The sequence below is a fragment of the Grampus griseus genome (assembly GCF_964374135.1).
Source record: "Grampus griseus genome assembly, chromosome: 1".
In the NCBI taxonomy this organism is placed as follows: Eukaryota; Metazoa; Chordata; class Mammalia; order Artiodactyla; family Delphinidae; genus Grampus; species Grampus griseus.
Window position 1 is genome coordinate 4176434 of NC_139017.1, and position 21244 is coordinate 4197677.

The following is a 21244-nucleotide window of genomic DNA, read 5'->3' on the forward strand; positions in this document are numbered from 1 at the left end:
TGTTGGGACTTTTTAAATTACGGATTGAATTTCAGGAATGGTAATTGGTCAGTTCATATATTCCAGTTCTTCCTGCTTCAGTTTTGGGAGATTGTGCCTTTATAAAAATTTGTCTGTTTTCTCTAGGTTGTCCATTTTATTGGCAAATATTTGCTTTTAGTAATCTCTTAGGGTCCTTTGTATTTCTGTGATGTCAGTTGTAACTGTTTTTCATTTGGACATTTATTGATTTGGGCCCTCTCCTTTTTTTCCTGATGAGTCTGGCTAAGGATTCTGAATATTATTTATCTTTTCAAAGAACCCAGTTTTAGTTTCATTGATTTTTTTTGTTTTTGTTTATTTAGGCTCTATTTCATTTATTTCTGCTCGGATATTTATGATTTCTTTCCTCCTACTAAATTTGGGTTTTGTTAATTTTTCTCTAGTTAAGTTAGGTGTAAGGTTAGGTTATTTAAGATTTTCTTCTTCTTAGCTTGTATCACTAAAAACTCCCCTCTTAGAACAGCTTTTGCTGCGTCCCATAGGTTTTGGGTGGTTGTGATTTTGTTTTCATTTGTCTCAAGGGTTTTTTAAATAATTGATTTAATTGAAGTATAGTTGATTTACAATATTGTGTTACTTTTGCTGTATAGCAAAGTGATTCAGTTATACATTTATCATCTATCTGTCATCTATCATGTATCTATTCATTCTTTTTCATTTTCTTTTCCATTATGGTTTATCACAGGATATTGAATAGAGTTCCCTGTGCTAGACACTAGGACCTTGTTTTTTATCCATTCTATGTATAATAGTTTGCATCTGCTAATCCCAAACTCAACAAGTTTTCTTGTTTCTGGTGTCCACCCCTGGTGGGTGAGACTGTTCTAGAGCCTGGAGCCTACAGGCTGTTGGATGGGGCCAGATCTTGTTGCTCTTGGCTCAGGCAAAATGTCTGCCTCTCATAAGAGTTTCAAGTAGATGAATACTCCCTTATATGTCTACTACCAGCTTTTATGACCCCAGAGAGAGCCACAGCCGCTCCCCGCCTCCCTAGGAGACCCTCCAAGACCAGCAGGTATGTCTGGTACAGGCTCCTATGAAGTCACTGCTTTTGCCCTTGGTCCCAGTGTATGCGAGTTCTTGTGTGAGCCCTTTAAGAGTGCATCTCTGTTTCCCCTGCCTTGTGAGCTCCTGCGGGCATGCCCCACTGGCCTTCAAAGCCAGATGCTCTGAGGACTCCTCCTCCTGATGCCAGACCCCTAGGCTGTGGGGCTTAGAGCTCTCACTCCTGTGGGAGAACTTCTGCAATATAATTATTCTCCAGTTTGTGGTTGCCCTCCCCACCCCATGTTATGGAATTTGATTGTATCTGACACAGTGCTCCTCTTGCTGTGTCATTGTGGTTCCTTCTTTATGTCTTTGGTTATAGAATCTTTTTTGGTAGGTTCCAGTCTTTTTAATCGACGGTTGTTCAGCAGTTAGGTGTGATTTTGGTGTGCTTGTCCGAAGAGGTGAGCGTAAGGTCCTTCTACTCTGCCATTTACCCAGATTTGTTTAAATGATCACAATTCCCACTGCCAACAACAATCAAAAGAGTGCATTTTCTGCTTCTCCAGCATCTGATGTCATCACTTTTCGTGTGTACTGATTTCTTTTGCTATTGACTATTAATTGAATTTATTCTACTGTGAATTGTCTGTTTTATATCTTTTGGTCTTTTTTCTCCTATTTTCTTGTATTTTTACTTACCAATTTTACTAATCAATCTGAGGATATTTACCTATATGTGATTCCTAGTTTATCATTTGTATTTTGATTTTGTTTGTGGTATATGTTACCATATGATATCCACTGCCAATTATTTATGTGGTCAAAAATACAGCTATTATTTCTTTTTAGTTTCCTATCTAGATTACACAGGTCACCTACTCCCATGGTGTTATGCATTCTCCTAATTTATCTTTATTCCTTTCTTTCCCCCTTCCTTCCTTGTTTTAATTTAGATCATTAATTTATCTGGTATTTACTTTTCTGTATAGTGTGAGTTAGAAATCTGTTTGTTTTCATCTAGTGCCCTTAAGAAAACATACATTACCATAAACGTCATTCTCTCTCATATATTAAGGTCCCACAATACTTTATGATTGACCTTTATATTTCATTCCACCACTGTTCATCGATTCCTCTGCCAATACTATACTGCTTTAAGTAAAGTAGCTTTATGGTAGGTTTTAATATGTAATAAGTTCAGTCTTTTTATTTTTAAAAAAGTTTTAGGCTCTTTTTATGTATTTATTTTTCCATATGAACTTTGACATCATTTTATCTGGTTGCAAGAAATTATGAGATTTGGATCAACAATCCATTACTAACAAACATTATATAGTACTTGATATTTAACTTTCGCATCCAAAACACGGCCTCTTTCTCTATTCTGGGTTTTCTTTGTGTTCTTAAACAAGATTTTATGATTTCTTTCATATAGGTCTTATACGTTTTTCAATTATTTCTAGTTACCTTATAATTCTTAGCTATCATAAACTCTTTTCCTGTTTATATTACCAAGTTCTTGTTGCAAATATAGGGAAAATATACACCTGCAAACTCACCATGCATCCCTCCACCCTGCCTCACCCCCCTCATCTTTCCCTTCTTGGACAGCCAAGCTTCTTCCCATCTGAAGCTTCCCAGGCATTCTTCCTCTGCCTTCCAGGATCTTCCCCTCGTCTGTTCTTGGACTGACTCCTTCTCATGCTTTAGGTCTGGACTTAAGTGTCACCTCCGCAGTGTCTCTTTTCCTCCATAGGAAATTTCCTCATCACAACTTGCATTTACATACTTTCATAGACATACTTGGACTTGATTTTAAATCCATGGAAACAGAGACATTTGCTCAAGACTGTATTGTGGATCTGGTATATGGGGATGCCCAGTGAACACTGGTGGGGTTAGTGGATCAATTCTGTGATCTTGTTCTTTTTTATCACCTCTGCGCTCCTGATCTAATATTTTCAGTTTCTTCACTTGCTACTTCTCTTAACCTCTTAACCATCATTTAATCTTTAAAATTGAGCTACTACTACGCCTGGTTACCATCTACTTCTTCTCCATATGCCACATCTTTTCTGTTTTTACCCCCAACTTGTTTTCCACTCTTCTCCTAGTGAATTGTCCACTTTGAACATCACCATGACTTCCGCATTAAGTCCAGGGTCCCAATCTTAATCCTTATTATCCTAATTTCTTTGTAACTTCTGGCAGCTGATAACTTCATGTTTTTCTTCTGGTTTACCTTCTGTTTTTGATTCTTTTACGTCCTTACTTGTCCTTCCTTCCCTGACTGCTGCCGTTTTTGCACAATCCCCTGGAGTACTCAGCTCCACTTCTGACACTGTAAGCACTATACTATTAATTCAAGAAGAATAAACTGTGTGACTACCACGAGGGGAGCACCGTGTTAAGCGTATACCACCACACTGAACAACACAGGAAGCATCTGTCCTCCTGGAGCTTAGGGTCTAGCAGATTACAAATTAACCAAGAGTCACACAAGTGATCATTTGGGTGCAGTGGGGTCAGCACCAAAGGAAAAGTATAGGATGAGTGGCTCCTGGGAAAGTTCATTTGATGTCAGCCATGGAAGAGTAGGAGGATTCTTGTGGCCAAAGGGGAAGAGCTATTTAAGCTGTACTAGCCCTAAGGTGAGAAAGAACTTGGGGCTCTTGGAAAATCAGTCCTGTGGGCCTAGAATGGAGAGAATTAGGCAAAAGTAGATGAAGACTGGGGTCAGAAAAGATGCATATGGTGTAACAACAGCTCCGTTTAGCAAGCACTCGCTTGGTGCCAGGCATTGCACTTAGCCCTTTATAAAATGTATTGCAATTTAATTCTCTTGTAGTGTTTACGAATTTACATCGCTACTTTATACTTGAGAAAGTGAGGATTAGAGAAATAACGTATGAACAGGATTATGCTTCTGGGAGTGAAAAAAATTATTTTCTATGCATTGTAATATTCGCAATGAAAATAATTTACTCAAAACCCCTGGTTACAAATATTAACTTTCAGGTTCTCTTTTACTCTACTTTTCTCTCTTAAGGATTAAAATTAGAGACCCAAGTGAACAATGAAATGGGTGTGTAAGAAGACCAGAAAGAAACTCCCTCAGAGAAACCCCTCAATTAAAATAAACTTCACAAACATCCCCATATTTCTCTGAAAAACAATCTGAGGAGCCTGTTTTAATTCTTCATTAATTGCATCTGGAACCCACGTTATTAAAAATAGATAATGTAACAGCTCCACAGATATTTTCTGGTAAGGTTTTGTGGCAGCAATCTTTGTCAGTATGTCAACATTTTGATTTTAAAGTTCGGTAGTGCAGTAGTTTGGTGGTAAAGATAGCTGCACCAACTAATAATCCATGTAAACATAGATGCCTGGTACTGACTTTTCTAATTAACAAACATACTTTTGAAATAAAATTTCAAATAGTCCAACAGTATCTTGAACCTAAAATTTCCTATTACTTACAATCACACATGCACACACACAGTGAGGCTGCAGGTTCCTTACTATCTGTCCTAGGTTATAAAATGAGCTATACTTCACCACAAGCTACTGGGAATGTGATCCTGATGTGTAAGGTATACCCCTCGCTCTACTATCAGCCTGGCAGATTTTACCCCATTAGGATCTTTCGGCCTCCAAGTCTCCAGGCATGGTAGCGATTGTCACTTCCTATGTGAAAAGAACATTCCAACTATCTGTAATATTATTAGGGGTATACTACAGTGATAGGAATAGAATCTGTTGCCTGAGTTTTAGACACCTTTTATAATTTTAAGAAACTTTTCTTACTCAAAGACACTAAATGATGTACCAAAGAGAGCAGGGACAGGTGAAGATGTGCCTTCATTTAATGCATATTTAAAAGCCTACTGCTTAGGGTCTGTCAGCCCTCCACTATCACCACCCCCAACTGTTTTAATTCTCAGCCTTCTCCAAAATGATAGAGTTATGGAAATGAATAAGAACTGCTTCTGTAGATTAAAAGTGTTAAGTGAAATAAACAATGGTAGACTTTAGAGGAAAAAAATCATAGATACATAAAAATTTTTACTGTACTTAATTTTTAATTTATATTAGGATATTATACAATTTTCAAAGCTAACAACAGAGTCTTTTTAGTATGTGTATTGGTAGCATAACAAAATAAAAGTACTTCACAAAAGAAGTCCATATTACAGTACTACTGAAATAGGAGGCATATGATAATTATGCATTCGTGGGTTATAAACATAATACATTCATTTTAAAGAAAAAACATTTAATATGAATAACATTTTGGTTAAAATAAATATGCAAATGTTAACAGTAACACCTGAAGTGTATACTGATACAAGAATGGTGTTGTGTAATAGACACTATGTAGAATGGTGAGCGGTCATGAAGTGGCTGTCCTGTCTTACTAAATTCACAATCATTGCACATTGCTGAACGCTTTATTTATACAGGGATACGCTTCATCCACCATTCCTAAACCTCAGCACATGAAACAAAGTCACCCCATGTTGTGTCCTGGGGAACTGGTACCAAAGTCTAAAATAAGGGTTAGAATCAGATGTACCTTTCATTTTACTGTTCCTCATATCAACTCAAATGTTTTACTTAATCAATACAAAATTTACTTATAAACAAATACAAAGAGAACATTTTATAGGTGATTATAAAAATTAATCATCTTCATAATTCTTTGAAATGATCCCGTTCAAAATTAAAATTTGTTATGTGCAGTGGTTTCTGCAAGAAAAATATGAACACTTAGATAAGGATACAATGTCCAAAACAAAAAGTTTCCATATGTAGAAAACAATAATGGACTTCCCTGATCAATAAGTTCTTCCCAACTATCTCCTTCCAGCAGATAGATTCACTTAAAAGTTTAAATCTCTGCTTAAAAGTCCTGTGAGGCGTTAAGCTGATGATTTTTAGATCCATGTATCTTTAAAGATCGCAAGAAAAAGGAGTGTATCTGTTCCAACTAGAGAACGTTTCACCTCCATGAATCATATTACATTAAAATGAACATGACACTAACGGTCAACAGAAACAATTCCCTTCGTCACTCTGGAGAGGAGGGTGCGGGCGTCCAATGCGGTCAAAGTCACCAGAATCTGGGAGAAACAGCATGCCCGGCCCTCACATACAGAATGACCACCTCTCCTGTGTCTGTCCCGGGATAAAATTACCCTCCATTCAGAAATGATTAAGATACTGTAGCTGACTAAATTTAGAAAAAAAAGTTTACACTTTTGTCCTTTGTACATTTTTAAAGTTTACAAATGACTTGGACGTATTCAAATGATTGATTGTAAGAAAAAATACTTCTGTGGAAAAAATAAAACTAGCAGTCATATGGGCTAAAGGTAGGTGTTCTCTGAGCATGAGGGTTTCCTGTTGGCAGGATTATTGTCCCAAGGTTACATGGTGGCATGGGCGTCCTTAGGCAGTGACTGCCACGCAGGCTTTTGGCTTCACAACTCTGGGAGGAGCTGGTCACCACTAACATGAAGGCATTCAGGGAAAACATCTCCATGACAGCATTTACTAAACTCTGCCCATTTCCTTAAACTAAACAAAGTGTTACCACCTCTGTTATCTTTATGCATGAATACAGTACTTTGCCTAAAAGCTTCTCAATAGAAACGTTTAGCTCATAAAAATTCTGTTTGTGGTAGTGGCCAGTTTTCATTTCTTTAAACATATTCTAAAGTTACAACCTTGTCGGATAAATTGAAACAGTATCAACATTCACAGCTACAGTACAATGCACATCCCTCTTCCTAACAAGACACGGCACCGTGCATACACAGTGGCCCAAATTTTCAAAATTGAAAAAAAAAATGTTTTCAATCCAGGAAAAGTGTTGGTATATCAAATATTTATTTTAAGGTTATTATGTTGTCAGAAAATCTGAAACATTAGTGGATAAAATGCATGTACAATATAAATAGGAAAGTAACTTGAATAAAAAAAATTTCTGAAGGGGATCAATCAGAACTTCAATAAAATCTATGAATAAAAACATATGCTTACACTATAGTGTACAATCATGAGTAGAGCATTTAAATTTATAAAGAAATTGAAAATAGTACTGCAGGATTATTCGAAGAATATTTTTCAAATGTACAAAGAACAGTAAAAACACATAGAAAAGCCTTGGGCAATGTGCAACTTGGAAAATTACTGCCACGCCAGCCAAACAAATCCTTAACCACTTTTAAAATGGATTCATTTATACCATTTTAATGCAAGGAGAATTTCAAAGATATTAAAATAAAACAAAATAAAGCAGAAAACTCTTCAGTGTCTGACTCACATTTTATCCCCAAATCTTTTCACATTTAATAGTTGCATTTTGAATGTATAAGCTATTTTAAATCTATAAGAGTTTTAAAGGCTTCTCAAATAGTTCATATGTCTACATTTATCTTTTAAGAATCCTATTTGAAAGCTACAATGCTAAGAACTAAAACACATGCTTCAAACTTTTAAAAATAAAATAAGCACAAAAGTTCACAATTGGGTTCATCTCAAATGTCCATAAATGACTGGAGAGCAGCACACAAGGCACATGTTCAGATACCTTCCTCAGGCTGCACGTCTGTCCCAATGGGGCCAAGCTGAGCCGCCAACATTTGGCACTGAGAGTCTATCTGAACATGACTTATCAGCACAAAACTCAAAATAATTCTAAAAATCTTTAGCCATTAAAAACCATCATGTTCCATTTGCTCTCCTACCACGCAATCTGATTATTCCAAAGTCACTGGGGTTTTGCAAGAAGGTGACTTAAATTGGTACAAAATGAAGCTTAGATGAAAACTGGTTAAGGATTCAAAGCACACTAGCTCTGAAATATTAGTCTTAACACCCAAGAACAGGGAGGTATGATTTGCACAGAAATACTTGAACTTGGGTTGCTTACATCCTCCACGCCGTCCATGCGCTCAGCTGCTGGCCATGCAGGCATGCATCCTCTTGGCCACGTCGTACACATACGTGATGTCTGGTCGCTTTTCTGGGTCTGGGTTGATGCACATGTTCACCAACTGCCGCAGCTGCAAAGACAGAAAAGACAACCTGCTTCAGGAAACCATTCTGGTCGGACAGTAACAAGGAACACACTTTGAACAGCTATAGACTTACAGGGTAAGTGTTCTGCTAAATGTTTATTTGGCTGGAAATATATGTGACCGCTGTCAATGACTTTACAATTAGTGGAAGGATCTAAGAAGCATATTCATTGGTGAGTGTTAATGTCAAGCATGGAGCATTCTCCATAATCAGAGGCTTTACAATGATCTTATGATCTTTCAAAGAAGTTTAATCAGAAGACAGAAGTCATGAAAGACAGTAAGTTTTAAACTCTAAGTCTCCAAATTAACTGAAGATCTCTACACATTTATTTGAGCTAAAGTTTACTACAATAGCCTTGATTGTAAGTTTAAATTTTAATAGCTTACTACATATCTAAATTTATACAAGGAAATTAGGATAAATGGCTATCACATACATTTATCATAAGCCAATTTATATATTTGCATATATATATAAAGTTTTTATTAGTTTTAAAGTAAAAGCACTCCTCCAAACTAAGAATAATAAAGGCAAACTAAGTAACAAATAGTATTCTAATTCTCAACTGTATGAAGTAGTATTTATATCCTCATTTTATAGATGAGAGGACTGAGGTTTACTTATTGGGTTGGCCAAAAGGTTCATTTGGTTTTTTGCGTCAGATGGCTCTAGTAGCACTTAGTTGTCTTTAACTTTATTCAAAACAATTTTGTTAGATTGTATGTGACACCTGTCATATTAGCGTGCATTTAAAAAAAGACTTATCAAAGTTGGTAAATTTTTGTGTAGGCATTTTAATATTGAAGATGGAAGGAAAAAAGCAGCATTTTCAGCATATTTGTGACTGACTGAACGTGTCAAAAGTGGTCTGCGAGGTCTGGTGCTGGAGATTTCTTGCTGGACGATGCTCCATGGTCGGGTAGGCCAGTTGAAGTTGATAGCGATCAAATCAAGACACTAATTGAGAACAATCAACGTTATACCATGAGGGAGGATAGCTGACATACTCAAAATATCCAAATCAAGCACTGAAAATCATTTGCACCAGCTTGGCTATGTGAATTGCTTTGATGTTTGGGTTCCACATAGGTTAAGTGAAAAAAACCTTCTTGACAGTATTTCCACATGCAATTCTCTACTTAAACGTAATGAAAACATACCATTTTTAAAACAAATTGTGACGGGCAATGAAAAGTGGATACTATACAACAATGTGGAATAGAAGAGATCATGGGGCAAGTGAAATGAAGCACCACCAACCACACCAGAGGCCAGTGTTTATCCAAAGAAGGTGATGTTGTGTATATGGTGGGATTGGAAGGGAGTCCTCTATTATGACCTCCTTCTGGAAAATCAAATGATTAATTCCAACAAGTACTGCTTCCAGTTAGACCAGCTGAAAGCAGCACTCGACAGAAAGTGTCTGGAATTAGTCAAGAGAAAACACATAATCTTCCATCAGGATGACGCAAGACCGCATGTTTCTTTGATGACCAGGCGAAAGCTGTTACAGCTTGGCTGGGAAGTTCTGATTCATCCACCATATTCACCAGACACTGCACCTTCGGATTTCCATTTATTTCTGTCTTTACAAAATTCTCTTAATGGAAAAAAATTTCAATTCCCCAGAAGACTGTAAAAGGCACCTGGAACAGTTCTTTACTCAAAAAGATAAAAAGTTTTGGGAAGATGGAATTATGAAGTTGCCTGAAAAATGGCAGAAGGTAGTGGAACAAAAGGGTGAATACGTTGTTCAATAAAGTTGTTGGTGAAAATGAAAACTGTGTCTTTTATTTTTACTTAAAAACTGAAGGCACTTTTTGGAGAACCCAATACATCACAGAAAACACATTTTGACAAATTAAGAAAATATCCTTCCATCTGATCCTACAGCCAATGAGTGAAGGATATAGAATTATTCTTAATTCTATTGCCATAGTTTATGAAAACACGCGTCTTTGTAATCTGGTCTTTCCCAGATGACAAGCCAAATCAAGAGGAAGAACCAGATTCTTTAGTATTTAAGTATGTCTTTGAAATTATTCAGATATTCTGAACACTTGCATTAACTCTTTCTCGCCAGTATAACAGCACATAAATTATCAAATCACTGTAATTTCTTCACAGTCCTCAACATCCACCACGAAGACTTTTTTTTCATCTGGAGGAAACAGAAGCTGGTGATAAAATCTGTGGGCTGAGTCTGTTAACAGTGCCACGAGGAAGTGAGAAAAGTCAGCTGGAAAGAAGGTGTGTGGAAGGAGGCCCCCAGGGGAGGGGAGAGGAGGGGAGGAGATGGACGGGGCTGTGGAAGCCGGGCTCGCTCAAGGCACTTGCAGCCCTGTGCCCTGAAGTAAGGCACTGTCTCCCAAGGTTTATTTCTTCATCTATTCAAAAAGGAGGCTGGAGTAGATAACCTATAAGGATTCTTCTAGCTCTAGCCCCTAGGTTGTATGATTCTACCAGAATGAAGTTTAATGATACGACTTCACATCTAGAAGTTCAACAACGCTGACAGTTAATGGTAGTCCCACTGAGAGGGTCTGAGGATTTCAATTTCTATTCTTTGCAGTGGTGCAGAGGATAGTATTCAACATTCTAAGGGGTATGGCTGTACACAAGGCATCTTACTATGGTGATCTAAGAGATTTAAATCAGAAAGAGGCTGGCATTTTACCCATTAAAATAATAACAAATACACCCAGTTATACACAATATAGAAAACAGCAGGAAAACTATAACGATACTTATATTTAAAAAGACAATGTTTTCTAACACGTCACCTCATTGTCAGAAATTTTGTTTAGAGATGAAAATGATAAAAGAAGCAGAAAGGACACCTGTGGTACCAAAATTAACTCTATTTAACCAAGATACAAGCAGATGCAATAGCCATTTTTTGACTGAATGAAACTGCTGCACCCTTCAGGCTAGTCAAGAAACCTCACTTTTCCTGCACAGTAATTCAGAATAGGGTGAACTTTCCAACCTACTGTGGCAAATGCTTGGCCCTCACATGCTCCCGCCATGAGGACTGCAGCTGAAGGAGACAGGATCTCTGGCTCCCCGGGTGGAAGACGAGAGCCAGAAGTAATCGAAAGGGAAGGGACCAAGAGTGAGGGAAATGGAGAGGTGGATGAGCATCGTAAGGACAGGCTTCACAGGGACACCAGGCGAAGCAGAAACCCCTCAGCAGATGGAGCCGGAACAACCCACCATGTGCTTTTTCCTCCCCATTTATGTGGCTCAATCTCCTTCAGATACGTGGTTTATTTTCTCATAAAGACTTTTCTGGGGGGTGGAGACGAGATGGCACAGTAGAAGGATGTAAGCTCACCTCGTCTTATGAAAACACCAAAATCACAACTGCTGAACAACCATTGACGATAAAGTTCTGGAACCTACCAAAAAAGATATCCTACATCCAAACACAAGGAAGAAGCTACAACAAGGCAGAAGGAGGGGCGCAATCGCAATAAAATCAAATCCCATACCCGCTAGGTGGGCAAGACACAAACTGGAAATAATTATATCACAGAGGTTTTCCCAGAGGAGTGAAAGTTCTGAGCCCCACATCAGGCTCCCCAGCCTGGGTGTCTGGCAACGGGAGGAGGAACCCCCAGAGCATCTGGCTTTGAAGGCTAGTGGGGTTTGGTTGCAGGAATTCCACAGGACTGGGGAAACAAACTCCACACTTGGAAGGCACACAGAAGGTCTCGTGAGCACCAGAACCCGGGGAAAAAGCAGTGACCTCATATGAGTCTGGGCCAGACCCACCTGCCGGTATTGGAGGGTCTCCTGTGAAGGTGGGGGGTGGCTTTGGCTCACTGTGGGGAAAAAGACACTGACAGCGGCAGTTCTGCCAAGTACTCATTGGCATGAGCACTCCTGAAGGCCACCATTTTCTCACCAAGACCTGGCTCCACCCAATAGCCTACAGGCTCCAGTGCTGGGATGCTTCAGGCCAAACGACCAACAGGGAGGGACCACAGCGCCACCCATCAGCAGAAAAGTCTTCCGGAGGCCACAGCTGCCTGCTAAACACACCCCTTGACATGGCCCTGCCCACCAGAGGGTAAAGACCAGGCTCCACCCACCAGCAGGCAGGAAACAGTCTCTCCCACAGGAAGCCTGCACAATCCTCTTAGATAGCCTCATCCACTAGGGGGGCAGACGGCAGAAACAAGAAGAACTATAACGCTGCAGCCTGCAGAATGGAAACTGCAATCACAGAAAGTAAGACAAAATGAGAAGGCAGTAGACTATATCCCAGAAAAAGGAACAAGATAGAACCCCGGAAGACAAACTCAGTGGAGATAGGAAATCAACCCAAAAAAGAATTCAGAGCAATGAGAGTAAAGATGATTCGAGATCTTGGAAAAGAATGGAGGCACAGATTGAGAAGATACAAGATATGTTTAACAAAGACCTAGAAGAACTAAAGAAAAACAAACAGAGATGAACAATAACTGAAATGAAAAATATGCTAGAAGGAAACAACAGCAGAGTAACTGAGGGAGAAGAACAGATAAGTAACCTGAAAAACAGAATGGTGGAAATCACTGCTGCAGAACAGAATAAGGAAAAAAGAAGGAAAAGAAATGAAGACACTCTAAGAGACCTCTGGCACAACATTAAATGCACCAAAATTCGCATTATGGGGGTCTCAGAAGGAGAAGAGAGAGAGAAAGGACCTGAGAAAATATCTGAAGAGCTTCTAGCTGAAAACTTCCCTAACATGGTAAAGGAAACAGTCACCCAAGTCCAGGAAGTGCAGAGTCCCAGGCAGGATGAACCCAAGGAGGAACATGCCAGGACATGCAGTAATCAAATTGACAAAAATTAAAGACAAAGAAAAAAATATTAAAAGTAAGAAGGGAAAAGCAAAAAATAACATACAAGAGAACTCCCATAAGGTTATCAGCTGATTTTTCAACAGAAACTCTGCAGGCCAGAAGGGAGTGGCATGGTATATTTAAATTGATGAAAGGGAAGAACCTACAAAGAAGAATACTCTACTACCCAGCAAGGCTCTCATTCAGATTTGACAAAGAAGTCAAAAGCTTTTAGACAAGCAAAAGCTAAGAGAATCCAATACCACCAGACCAGCTTTGCAACAAATGCTAAAGGAACTTCTCTAGGCGGAAAAGAAAAGGTCACAACTAGAAACAAGAATATTATGAATGGAAAAGCTCACCAGTAAAGGCAAACATACAGTAAAGGTAGGAAATCATCCACAAAGAAATACATCAAAACCAGCAATTATGAGGAGGTACACATGCAGGATACTGGAAATGCATTTGAAATTAAAAGACAAGCAACTTAAAATAATCTGTTTATATAAAGACTGCTATATCAAAACTTCATAGTAACCACAAAACAAAAATCTATAATAGATACACACACAAAAACAAAAAGGAATCCAAACACAACACTAAAGTTAGTCATCAAATTACAAAAGAAGAGAACGAAAGAGGAAGGGAAGAAAAAAGACCTACAAAACCAAACCCAAAACAATTAACAAAATGGCAATAAGGACATACATGTCAATAATTACCCTGAAAATAAACAGATTAAACACTCCAACCAAAAGACACAGACTGGCTGAATGGATACAAAAATAAGACCCATATATATGCTGTCTACAAGAGACCCACGTCAGACCTAGGGACACATACAGACTGAAAAGTGAGGGGATGGAGAAAGGTATTCTATGCAAATGGAAATCAAAAGAAAGCTGGAGTAGCAGTACTCATATCAGACAAAACAAACTTTAAAATAAAGACTGTTACAAGAGAAAGAAGGACACTACATAGTGATCAGGGGATCAATCCAAGAAGAAGACAGAACAATTGTAAATATATATGCACCCAACATCGGAGCACCTCAATATATAAGGCAAATACTAACACCCATAAAAGGAGAAATAGTAACACAATAATAGTGGGGGAATTTAATACTCCATCTTCATCAATGGACACATCTTCCAGACAGAAAATTACTAAGGAAACACGGGCCTTAAATGACACATTAGACCAGATGTAGTTACTTGATATTTACAGAGCATTCCATCCAAAAGCAGCAGAATACACATTCTTTTCAAGTGCGCATGGAACATTCTCCAGGATAGATCACATACTGGGCCACAAAATGAGCCTCAGTAAATTTAAGAAAACAAATCATATCACACATCTTTTCAGAACACAATGCTATGAGATTAGAAATCAAATACAAGAAAAAAACTGTAAAAAACATAAACACGTGGAGGCTAAACATTATGCTACTAAACAACCACTGAAGAAATCAAAGAGGAAATCCAAAAATACCTAGAGACAAATGAAAACGAAAGCATGACAAATGAAAATGAAAGCATGAGGTAAAAGCAGTTCTAAGAGGGAAGTTTATAGCAATACAAGCTTACCTCAGGAAACAAGAAAAATCTCAAATAAACCACCTAAACTTACACCTAAAGCAACTAGAGAAAGAACAAACAAGACCCAAAGTTAGTAGGACAGAAATCATAAAAATCAGAGCAGAAATAAATGAAATAGAAACAAAACAATAGCGAAGATCAATGAAACTAAAAAGCTGGTTCTTTGAAAAGATAAACAAAATTGATAAACCTTTAGCCAGATTCATCAAGAAAAAAAGGGAGAGGGCTCAAATCAATAAAATTAGAAATGAAAAGGAAGTTACAACAGACACCACAGAAATAAAAAGGACTCTAAGACAACTAAAAGCAACTTTATGCCAATAAAATGTACAACCTAGAAGAAATGGACAAATTCTTAGCAAGGAATAATCTCCCAAGACTGAACCAGGAAGAAATTGAAAATATAAACAGACCAATCACAAGTACTGAAATTGAAACTGTGATTTAAAAACTCCCAATAAGCAAAAGTCCAGGACCAGATGGCTTCACAACTGAACAACCGAATTCTATCTAACACTTAGAGAAGAGTTACTACCTATCCTTCTGACACTATTCAAAAAATCTGCAGAGGAAGAAATACTTCCGAACTCTATGAGGCCATCATCATCCTGATACCAAAGTCAGACAAAGATATCACACAATAAGAAAATTCCAGGCCAGTATCACTGATGACCACAGATGCAAAAATCCTCAACAAAATACTAGCAAACCAATTCCAACAATACATTAAAAGGATCATACACCATGATCAGTGGGGGTATCCCAGGGATGCAAGGAACTTTCAAGGTCTGCATATCAATCCATGTGAATCAATCCATGTGAATCCATGATCAACCAACTGAAGAAGGAAAACCCTATGATCCTCTCAATAGAGGCAGGAAAAGCTTTTGGTAAAAATCAACATCCATTTATGATAAAAACTCTCCAGAAAATGGACATAAAGGGAACATACCTCAACATAATGAAGGTCGTATTTGGCAAAACCACAGCTAACATCATACTCAATGGAGAGAAGCTGAGAGCATTTCCCCTAAGATCAGGAACAAGACAAGGATGTCCACTCTTGCTCACCTCTTTTATTTAACATAGTTTGGGAAGTCTTAACCACAGCAATCAGAGCAGAAAAAGAAATAAAAGGAATCCAAACTGGAAAAGAAGGGGTAAAACTGGCACTGTCTGCAGATGACATGATAGTCTACATAGAAAATCCTAAAGATGCTAACAGAAAACTACTAGAGCTCATCAATGAATTCAGCAAAGTGGCAGAATACAAAATTAATACACAGAAATCTCTTGCATTTCTATACACTAACAACAAAAGATCCAAAAAAGAAACCCAGGAAACAGTCCCATTTACCAGCACATCAAAAACAATAAAATACCTAGGAATAAACCTACCTAAGGAGGCAAAAGACCTGTACTCTGAAAACTATAAGATGCTGATGAAAGAAATAGAAGATGACACAAACAGATGGAAAGATATATCATGTTCTTGGACTGGAAGAATCAATATTGTGAAAATGACTATGCTACACAAGGTAATCTACAGATTCAATCCAATCCCTATCAAATTACCAATGGCATTTTTCACAGAACTAGAACAAAAATTTTTAAAATTTGTATGGAGACACAAAAGACCCCAAATAGCCAAAACAATCCTGAGAAAGAAAAAGGAGCTGGAGGAATCAGGCTCCCTGACTTCAGATTATACTACAAAGCTACAGTCATCAAAACAGTATGGTACTGGCACAAAAACAAAATATAGATCAATGGAACAGGACAGAAAGTCAAGTCTCAAGATAAACTCATGCACCTATGGTCACCTAATCTGTGACAAAGGAGGCAAGAATATACAATGGAGAAAAGATAGTCTCTTCAATAAGTGGTGCTGGGAAAACTGGACAGCTACATGTAAAAGAATGAAATTAGAACATTGTCTAACGCCACATAGAAAAATACACTCAAAATGGATCAAAGACCTAAATGTAAAACGAAATACTATAAAACTCTTAGAGCATAACATAGAGCACTCTCTGACATAAATTGCTACAATATCTTTTTTGATGCTTCTCCCAGAGTAATGGAAATAAAAACAAAAATAAACAAATGGGATCTAACTAAACTCAAAAGCTTTTGCACAGCAAAGGAAACCATAAACAAAACGAAAAAAAAAAAACCCAGAATGGGAGAAAATATTTGTAAACAATGCGACTGACAAAGGATTAATCTCCAAAATTTACAAACAGCTCATGCAGCTCATTGTCAAAAGCAAAAAAACAAAAAGAACAACCCTATCAAAACATGGGCATAAGATATCTCCAAAGAAGACACACAGATGGCCAAGAGGCACATGAAAGGATGCTCAACATCACTAACATTAGAGAAATGCAAATCAAATGAGATATCACCTCACACTAGTCAGAATGGTCATCATCAAAAATCCTATAAACAATAAATGTGGGAGAGGGTGTGGAGAGAAGGGAACCCTCCTACACTGTTTCTGGGAATATAAACTGGTGCAGCCACCATGGAGAACATTATGGAGGTTCTTTAAAAAACAAAAAATAGAGCTCCCATATGATCCAGAAATCCCACTCCTGGGCATATAGCTGGAGAAAACCATAATTCAAAAAGATCCATGCACCCTAATGTTCACTGCAGCATTATTTGCAATAGCCAGGACGTGGAAGCAACCTAAATGTTCACTGACAAATCAATGGATAAAGAAGATGTGGTACATATATATACAATGTAATATTACTCACCCATAAAAAAGAATGAAATGATACTATCTGCAGCAACATGGATGGACCTGGAAATTATCATACTAAGGGAAGTAAGTCAGAGAAAAGACAAATATCATATGATATTGCTTATATGCAGAATCTAAGAAAAAATGATACAAATGAACTTATTTACAAAACAGAAGCAGATTCACAGACTTAGAAAACTTATGGTTACTGTTGGGAATGGTGGGGGGAGGGATAAATTGGGAGTTTGGGATTGACATTAAAATGGATAACCAACAAGGACCTACCGTATAGCACAGGGAACTCTACTCAATATTCTGTGATACTGAGCATGTGTCTCAAGACTATGAGACTCACGCTTCCTTGGCATCTGCACCTGAGCCACATCACCTGTTCTTTCAGCATCTGAAGAAGTGCTTTTTCTCTTCTCAATTCTGTCACTGGAATCTCTTCCAGAATCTGAACTTTGTACATCAGTAACTAGGACCCAGGTGGCTCTGAATATTTAATGAGTGAATGATGAGTCCGTTATTCTTCTAAATTGTCAGTCTCTCCTCATCTGCTGATTCCTTCACCATAGTATGTAAGTACAGTTAAGTCTGTCCACGGAACTCCTCCTAACTGCTGCTGCACCTCATTTATTTGCTCTAAAACTAAACTCAAGGGTGACTAGAATCTGCACTCACTACCTCGAGTTCCTGAGCCCATGCAGCCACCTTTTTGGGCCCTCACCCCCAGCGGCACCACATTGCCCCACCCTGGCCGAGGTGGGCAGCGTGTGCAGACGCTACATCTAACGGCCCCCTGTGCCCTGGCTGCGAGTCCCTCCTCCCCTGGCTCCCTGACACCTTGCTGGTTCTCCTCCAGCTTCTCAGACTTTTCCTTCTAATTTTCTTTGTAGGTTTAAGGTTTGTCATCCTCTGACAATTCCTCCAGTGTTGGTGGGCCCCAAAGTGCTTTCCTTATCCCTTTTCCCTTTTCCCTCCGCCTTCTTATCCTGCGTCATCTTCTTCTGTGCTGCAGCCACCGCCACGTGCCGAGGGTCACCAGACCTCCTCAGGGGCCCCATCCATGCACCCGCCCCACCACTGCCCTCTGAACACATCTACCCACACGGACTTTAACACCTCATGTGAAACGTGTTCAGAACTGAGATCTTACTCTTTTTCTCCCCAGACCAGTTTTTCCTATCTTGGGCAGTGCCTCCCATTTCTGAAGCCAGAATCTGAAATTTGTACAGACCCTCATCACACTTCTGCCCCCCTGCCCAACAATCACCAGCCAAGTCCTACTGGCTGAGAAGACGCACTGTTCCTGTCACAGTCTCCACCACTACAGTACTGGAACACTCCTCCAGCTGACAGCTTGCTTCCTTTTACCAGCTTGGCCTTCTGCTCTGGACCCCTCATGATGATGCCTGATACAGCTTCCCACACACACTGATCATCCAGTAACACTCAATGGTTTAATTTTAAATCATTACCACTAGAAAGTGATGTCATGTGGGTTAAGGTATATCTGAGTTCCAATCAAGAGAGACGAGTTACAGGGTTCTGACAGGGAACGGTGGTTACTGGGTGATAACAGGTGGTCCTCCAGAGTAGAGAAACTAACATCTCAGGTACTTTATTCAGGTACTCTGAGGCTGGTCTGACTTCCAACTGGTGAGCAGAGTGGTGAGATGCTTCAGCTTTGATCAAAAGTGTCAGCCTGACTTGCTGCTTGCTTTCCGTTAAGTAAATCAGCAGAATAGAACCTATCACTGCAGTTCCTTGTCAAGGAATACATAATGGTGTACTGAATATCCAAAGACTGGACTATTCAAAAAATTTGAACTCAGTATTGAGACGTGTGCTACACAGCTCCTATCAAACCTGCTAAGAGGATGAAAACTTAGAGAAGACCTGGTAAGGAATACAATACATCCTTATAACTTTGGATAATCTATGATGTACCCTTTAATCAAATTAGGCCACCAGAAGGCTGCACACTGGGAGCACACTGGTTCATCCTGCTGCTAAATCACCTTTCCCAAACCATGCTTTAATGCTTGCCTTTGGCTTTTACCAAAAATCACTTAGGCATTTATTGTATAATTGCTGTGTAAGACAATGCCAGTATATTACTCACAGACCCTTACAGGAGATATTCCTATCATAATTTAGTAGGAGAAAACTCTGTTTTCTCTGAAGAACAGGTACACTTCCTCCTTAAAATGAGAAACGATTTGCTTACTGTTTCCCGTGGAGCCATGACAGAAACACACAGATCTGCCTCAGCGGCTCTGTATAGGTATATTTACATGCCTTCTCTCCTTGGTCCTGAAGTGGACTTCTGTTCTATTTTAATACCTGTAAGTCGTGTCTTTTATTGTAAGTTATCTCAAATCCTTTTAGAAAAATGGTGGACTGTAAACATGTTATGGGAGATTTATATAGGCCCGAATTCTTAATTTGATGGAGTTTTCTCTGATGTAACTATTGGTTGTTCTAAAGATACATTTAAATAGACATATTAAACTAGTGGGGGAAAGTCAGTTGCAATAGTCTTTTGGCAAAGCAAGGGGAGAAAAGAATCACAACAAATAACTTACTGCTTTTTTTTTTGGTACGCGGGTCTCTCACTGTTGTGAGAAAGCTCCCGTTGTGGAGCACAGGCTCCGGACGCGCAGGCTCAGCGGCCATGGCTCACGAGCCTAGCCACTCCACGGTATGTGGGATCTTCCCGGACCGGGGCACGAACCCGTGTCCCCTGCATCGGCAGGCGGACTCTCAACCACTGCGCCACTAGGGAAGCCCAACTTACTACTTTTATATTACAAATGGCCATGGAACAAGTTTAGCTATTTAACAACTAAAAAGTTGGAGACTGTCTAGCAAAGGTAAGGGTTTTTTCTCTTCCTCTAATTAATGACTGTTCAACCCTATTACCATCTCTTAAGTTGCTCCTGTATTCTAATGTGACTCCCTCCAAAGAAAATGTACTTGAATTTTCACAGAGAACAATTTTTTTATATCAGGTTATGAATTTACACAGTGACATGATGAATCATAAACAAATGCCTCTAAGTTTTCTATCAGACAGTCAGACATTACATAATCAAAAACAAAGAATTATCTTAGTGATCTCCCTCAGTATTAGTCTTACATTTAAAAAAAAAGTTCCTGCAAACCTCTGGAAGAAACTACCTTAAAAATCCTGAACAACTATACAACACTTTGAGATGATTCTAAGTACTACATTATTAACTACGTTCAACATATGTTCATATAATCACTTTAAGAATTTTATATATATTCCTATATGTCGGGCTTTAATTTCTAATAATAATGTCAGGCAATCATTTGCTCAAAAAAATTTTGTGTTTAAATTGAGGGAATTAGCTTTCCATTTATTACTTCATAGAAATAACTCCAAAATCAGTAGATATTACATTAATAAAAATAAACAGGAGTAAATAAAAGAGACATTTCATGGTTTACGTTACCTCGAGAAAATTGTTTAGTTTGCATTACTTTACATGTGTTTGTAAAAACATGTACTTTGTTGTTGTTTTTAAATTGTTTTATAGGACAAGTTAAAAATAAAGGTCTTAATATGTAGGAGCCTTTACAAAAATCAAAGAAATAACTGTAATTCAGATGTTTAAGGGACATTTAAAAAGCAACACAGGGCTTCCCTGGTGGTGCAGTGGTTAAGAATCAGGGCCGACCGGCACTCACCAGCCGAGAGGCTTGTCTGCTCACCCGCCGGGGCGGGCAGGGCTGGGAGCTGAGGCTCCGGCTTCAGTCAGAGCGCCGGGAGAGGACTGGGGTTGGCGGCGTGAACACAGCCTGCAGGTTAACAGCTGATCTTTCAGCAGAAACTCTGCAAGCCAGAAGGGAGTGGCAGGACATACTGAAAGTGTTGAAGAAGAAAAACCTGCAACCAAGATTAC

The 21244-nt window shown here is 38.7% G+C and overlaps 1 protein-coding gene across 3 annotated transcripts in view; it reads right to left on the minus strand.

Annotated features, from left to right (window-relative positions):
• Positions 1-5104: 5104 nt before the first annotated feature.
• NEK7 (NIMA related kinase 7) overlaps positions 5105-21244 on the minus strand; it is a 150615-nt gene continuing 134475 nt past the window's right edge. For 2 of the 3 annotated variants that reach the window (XM_082651209.1, XM_082651208.1), the window contains exon 10: positions 5105-8105. In XM_082651209.1, the coding sequence (XP_082507335.1) occupies positions 7995-8105 (111 nt within the window). In that variant the 3' untranslated portion in view covers positions 5105-7994. The remainder of the gene's footprint in view (positions 8106-21244) is intronic. The other variant, XM_082651210.1, reaches the window with a different exon arrangement.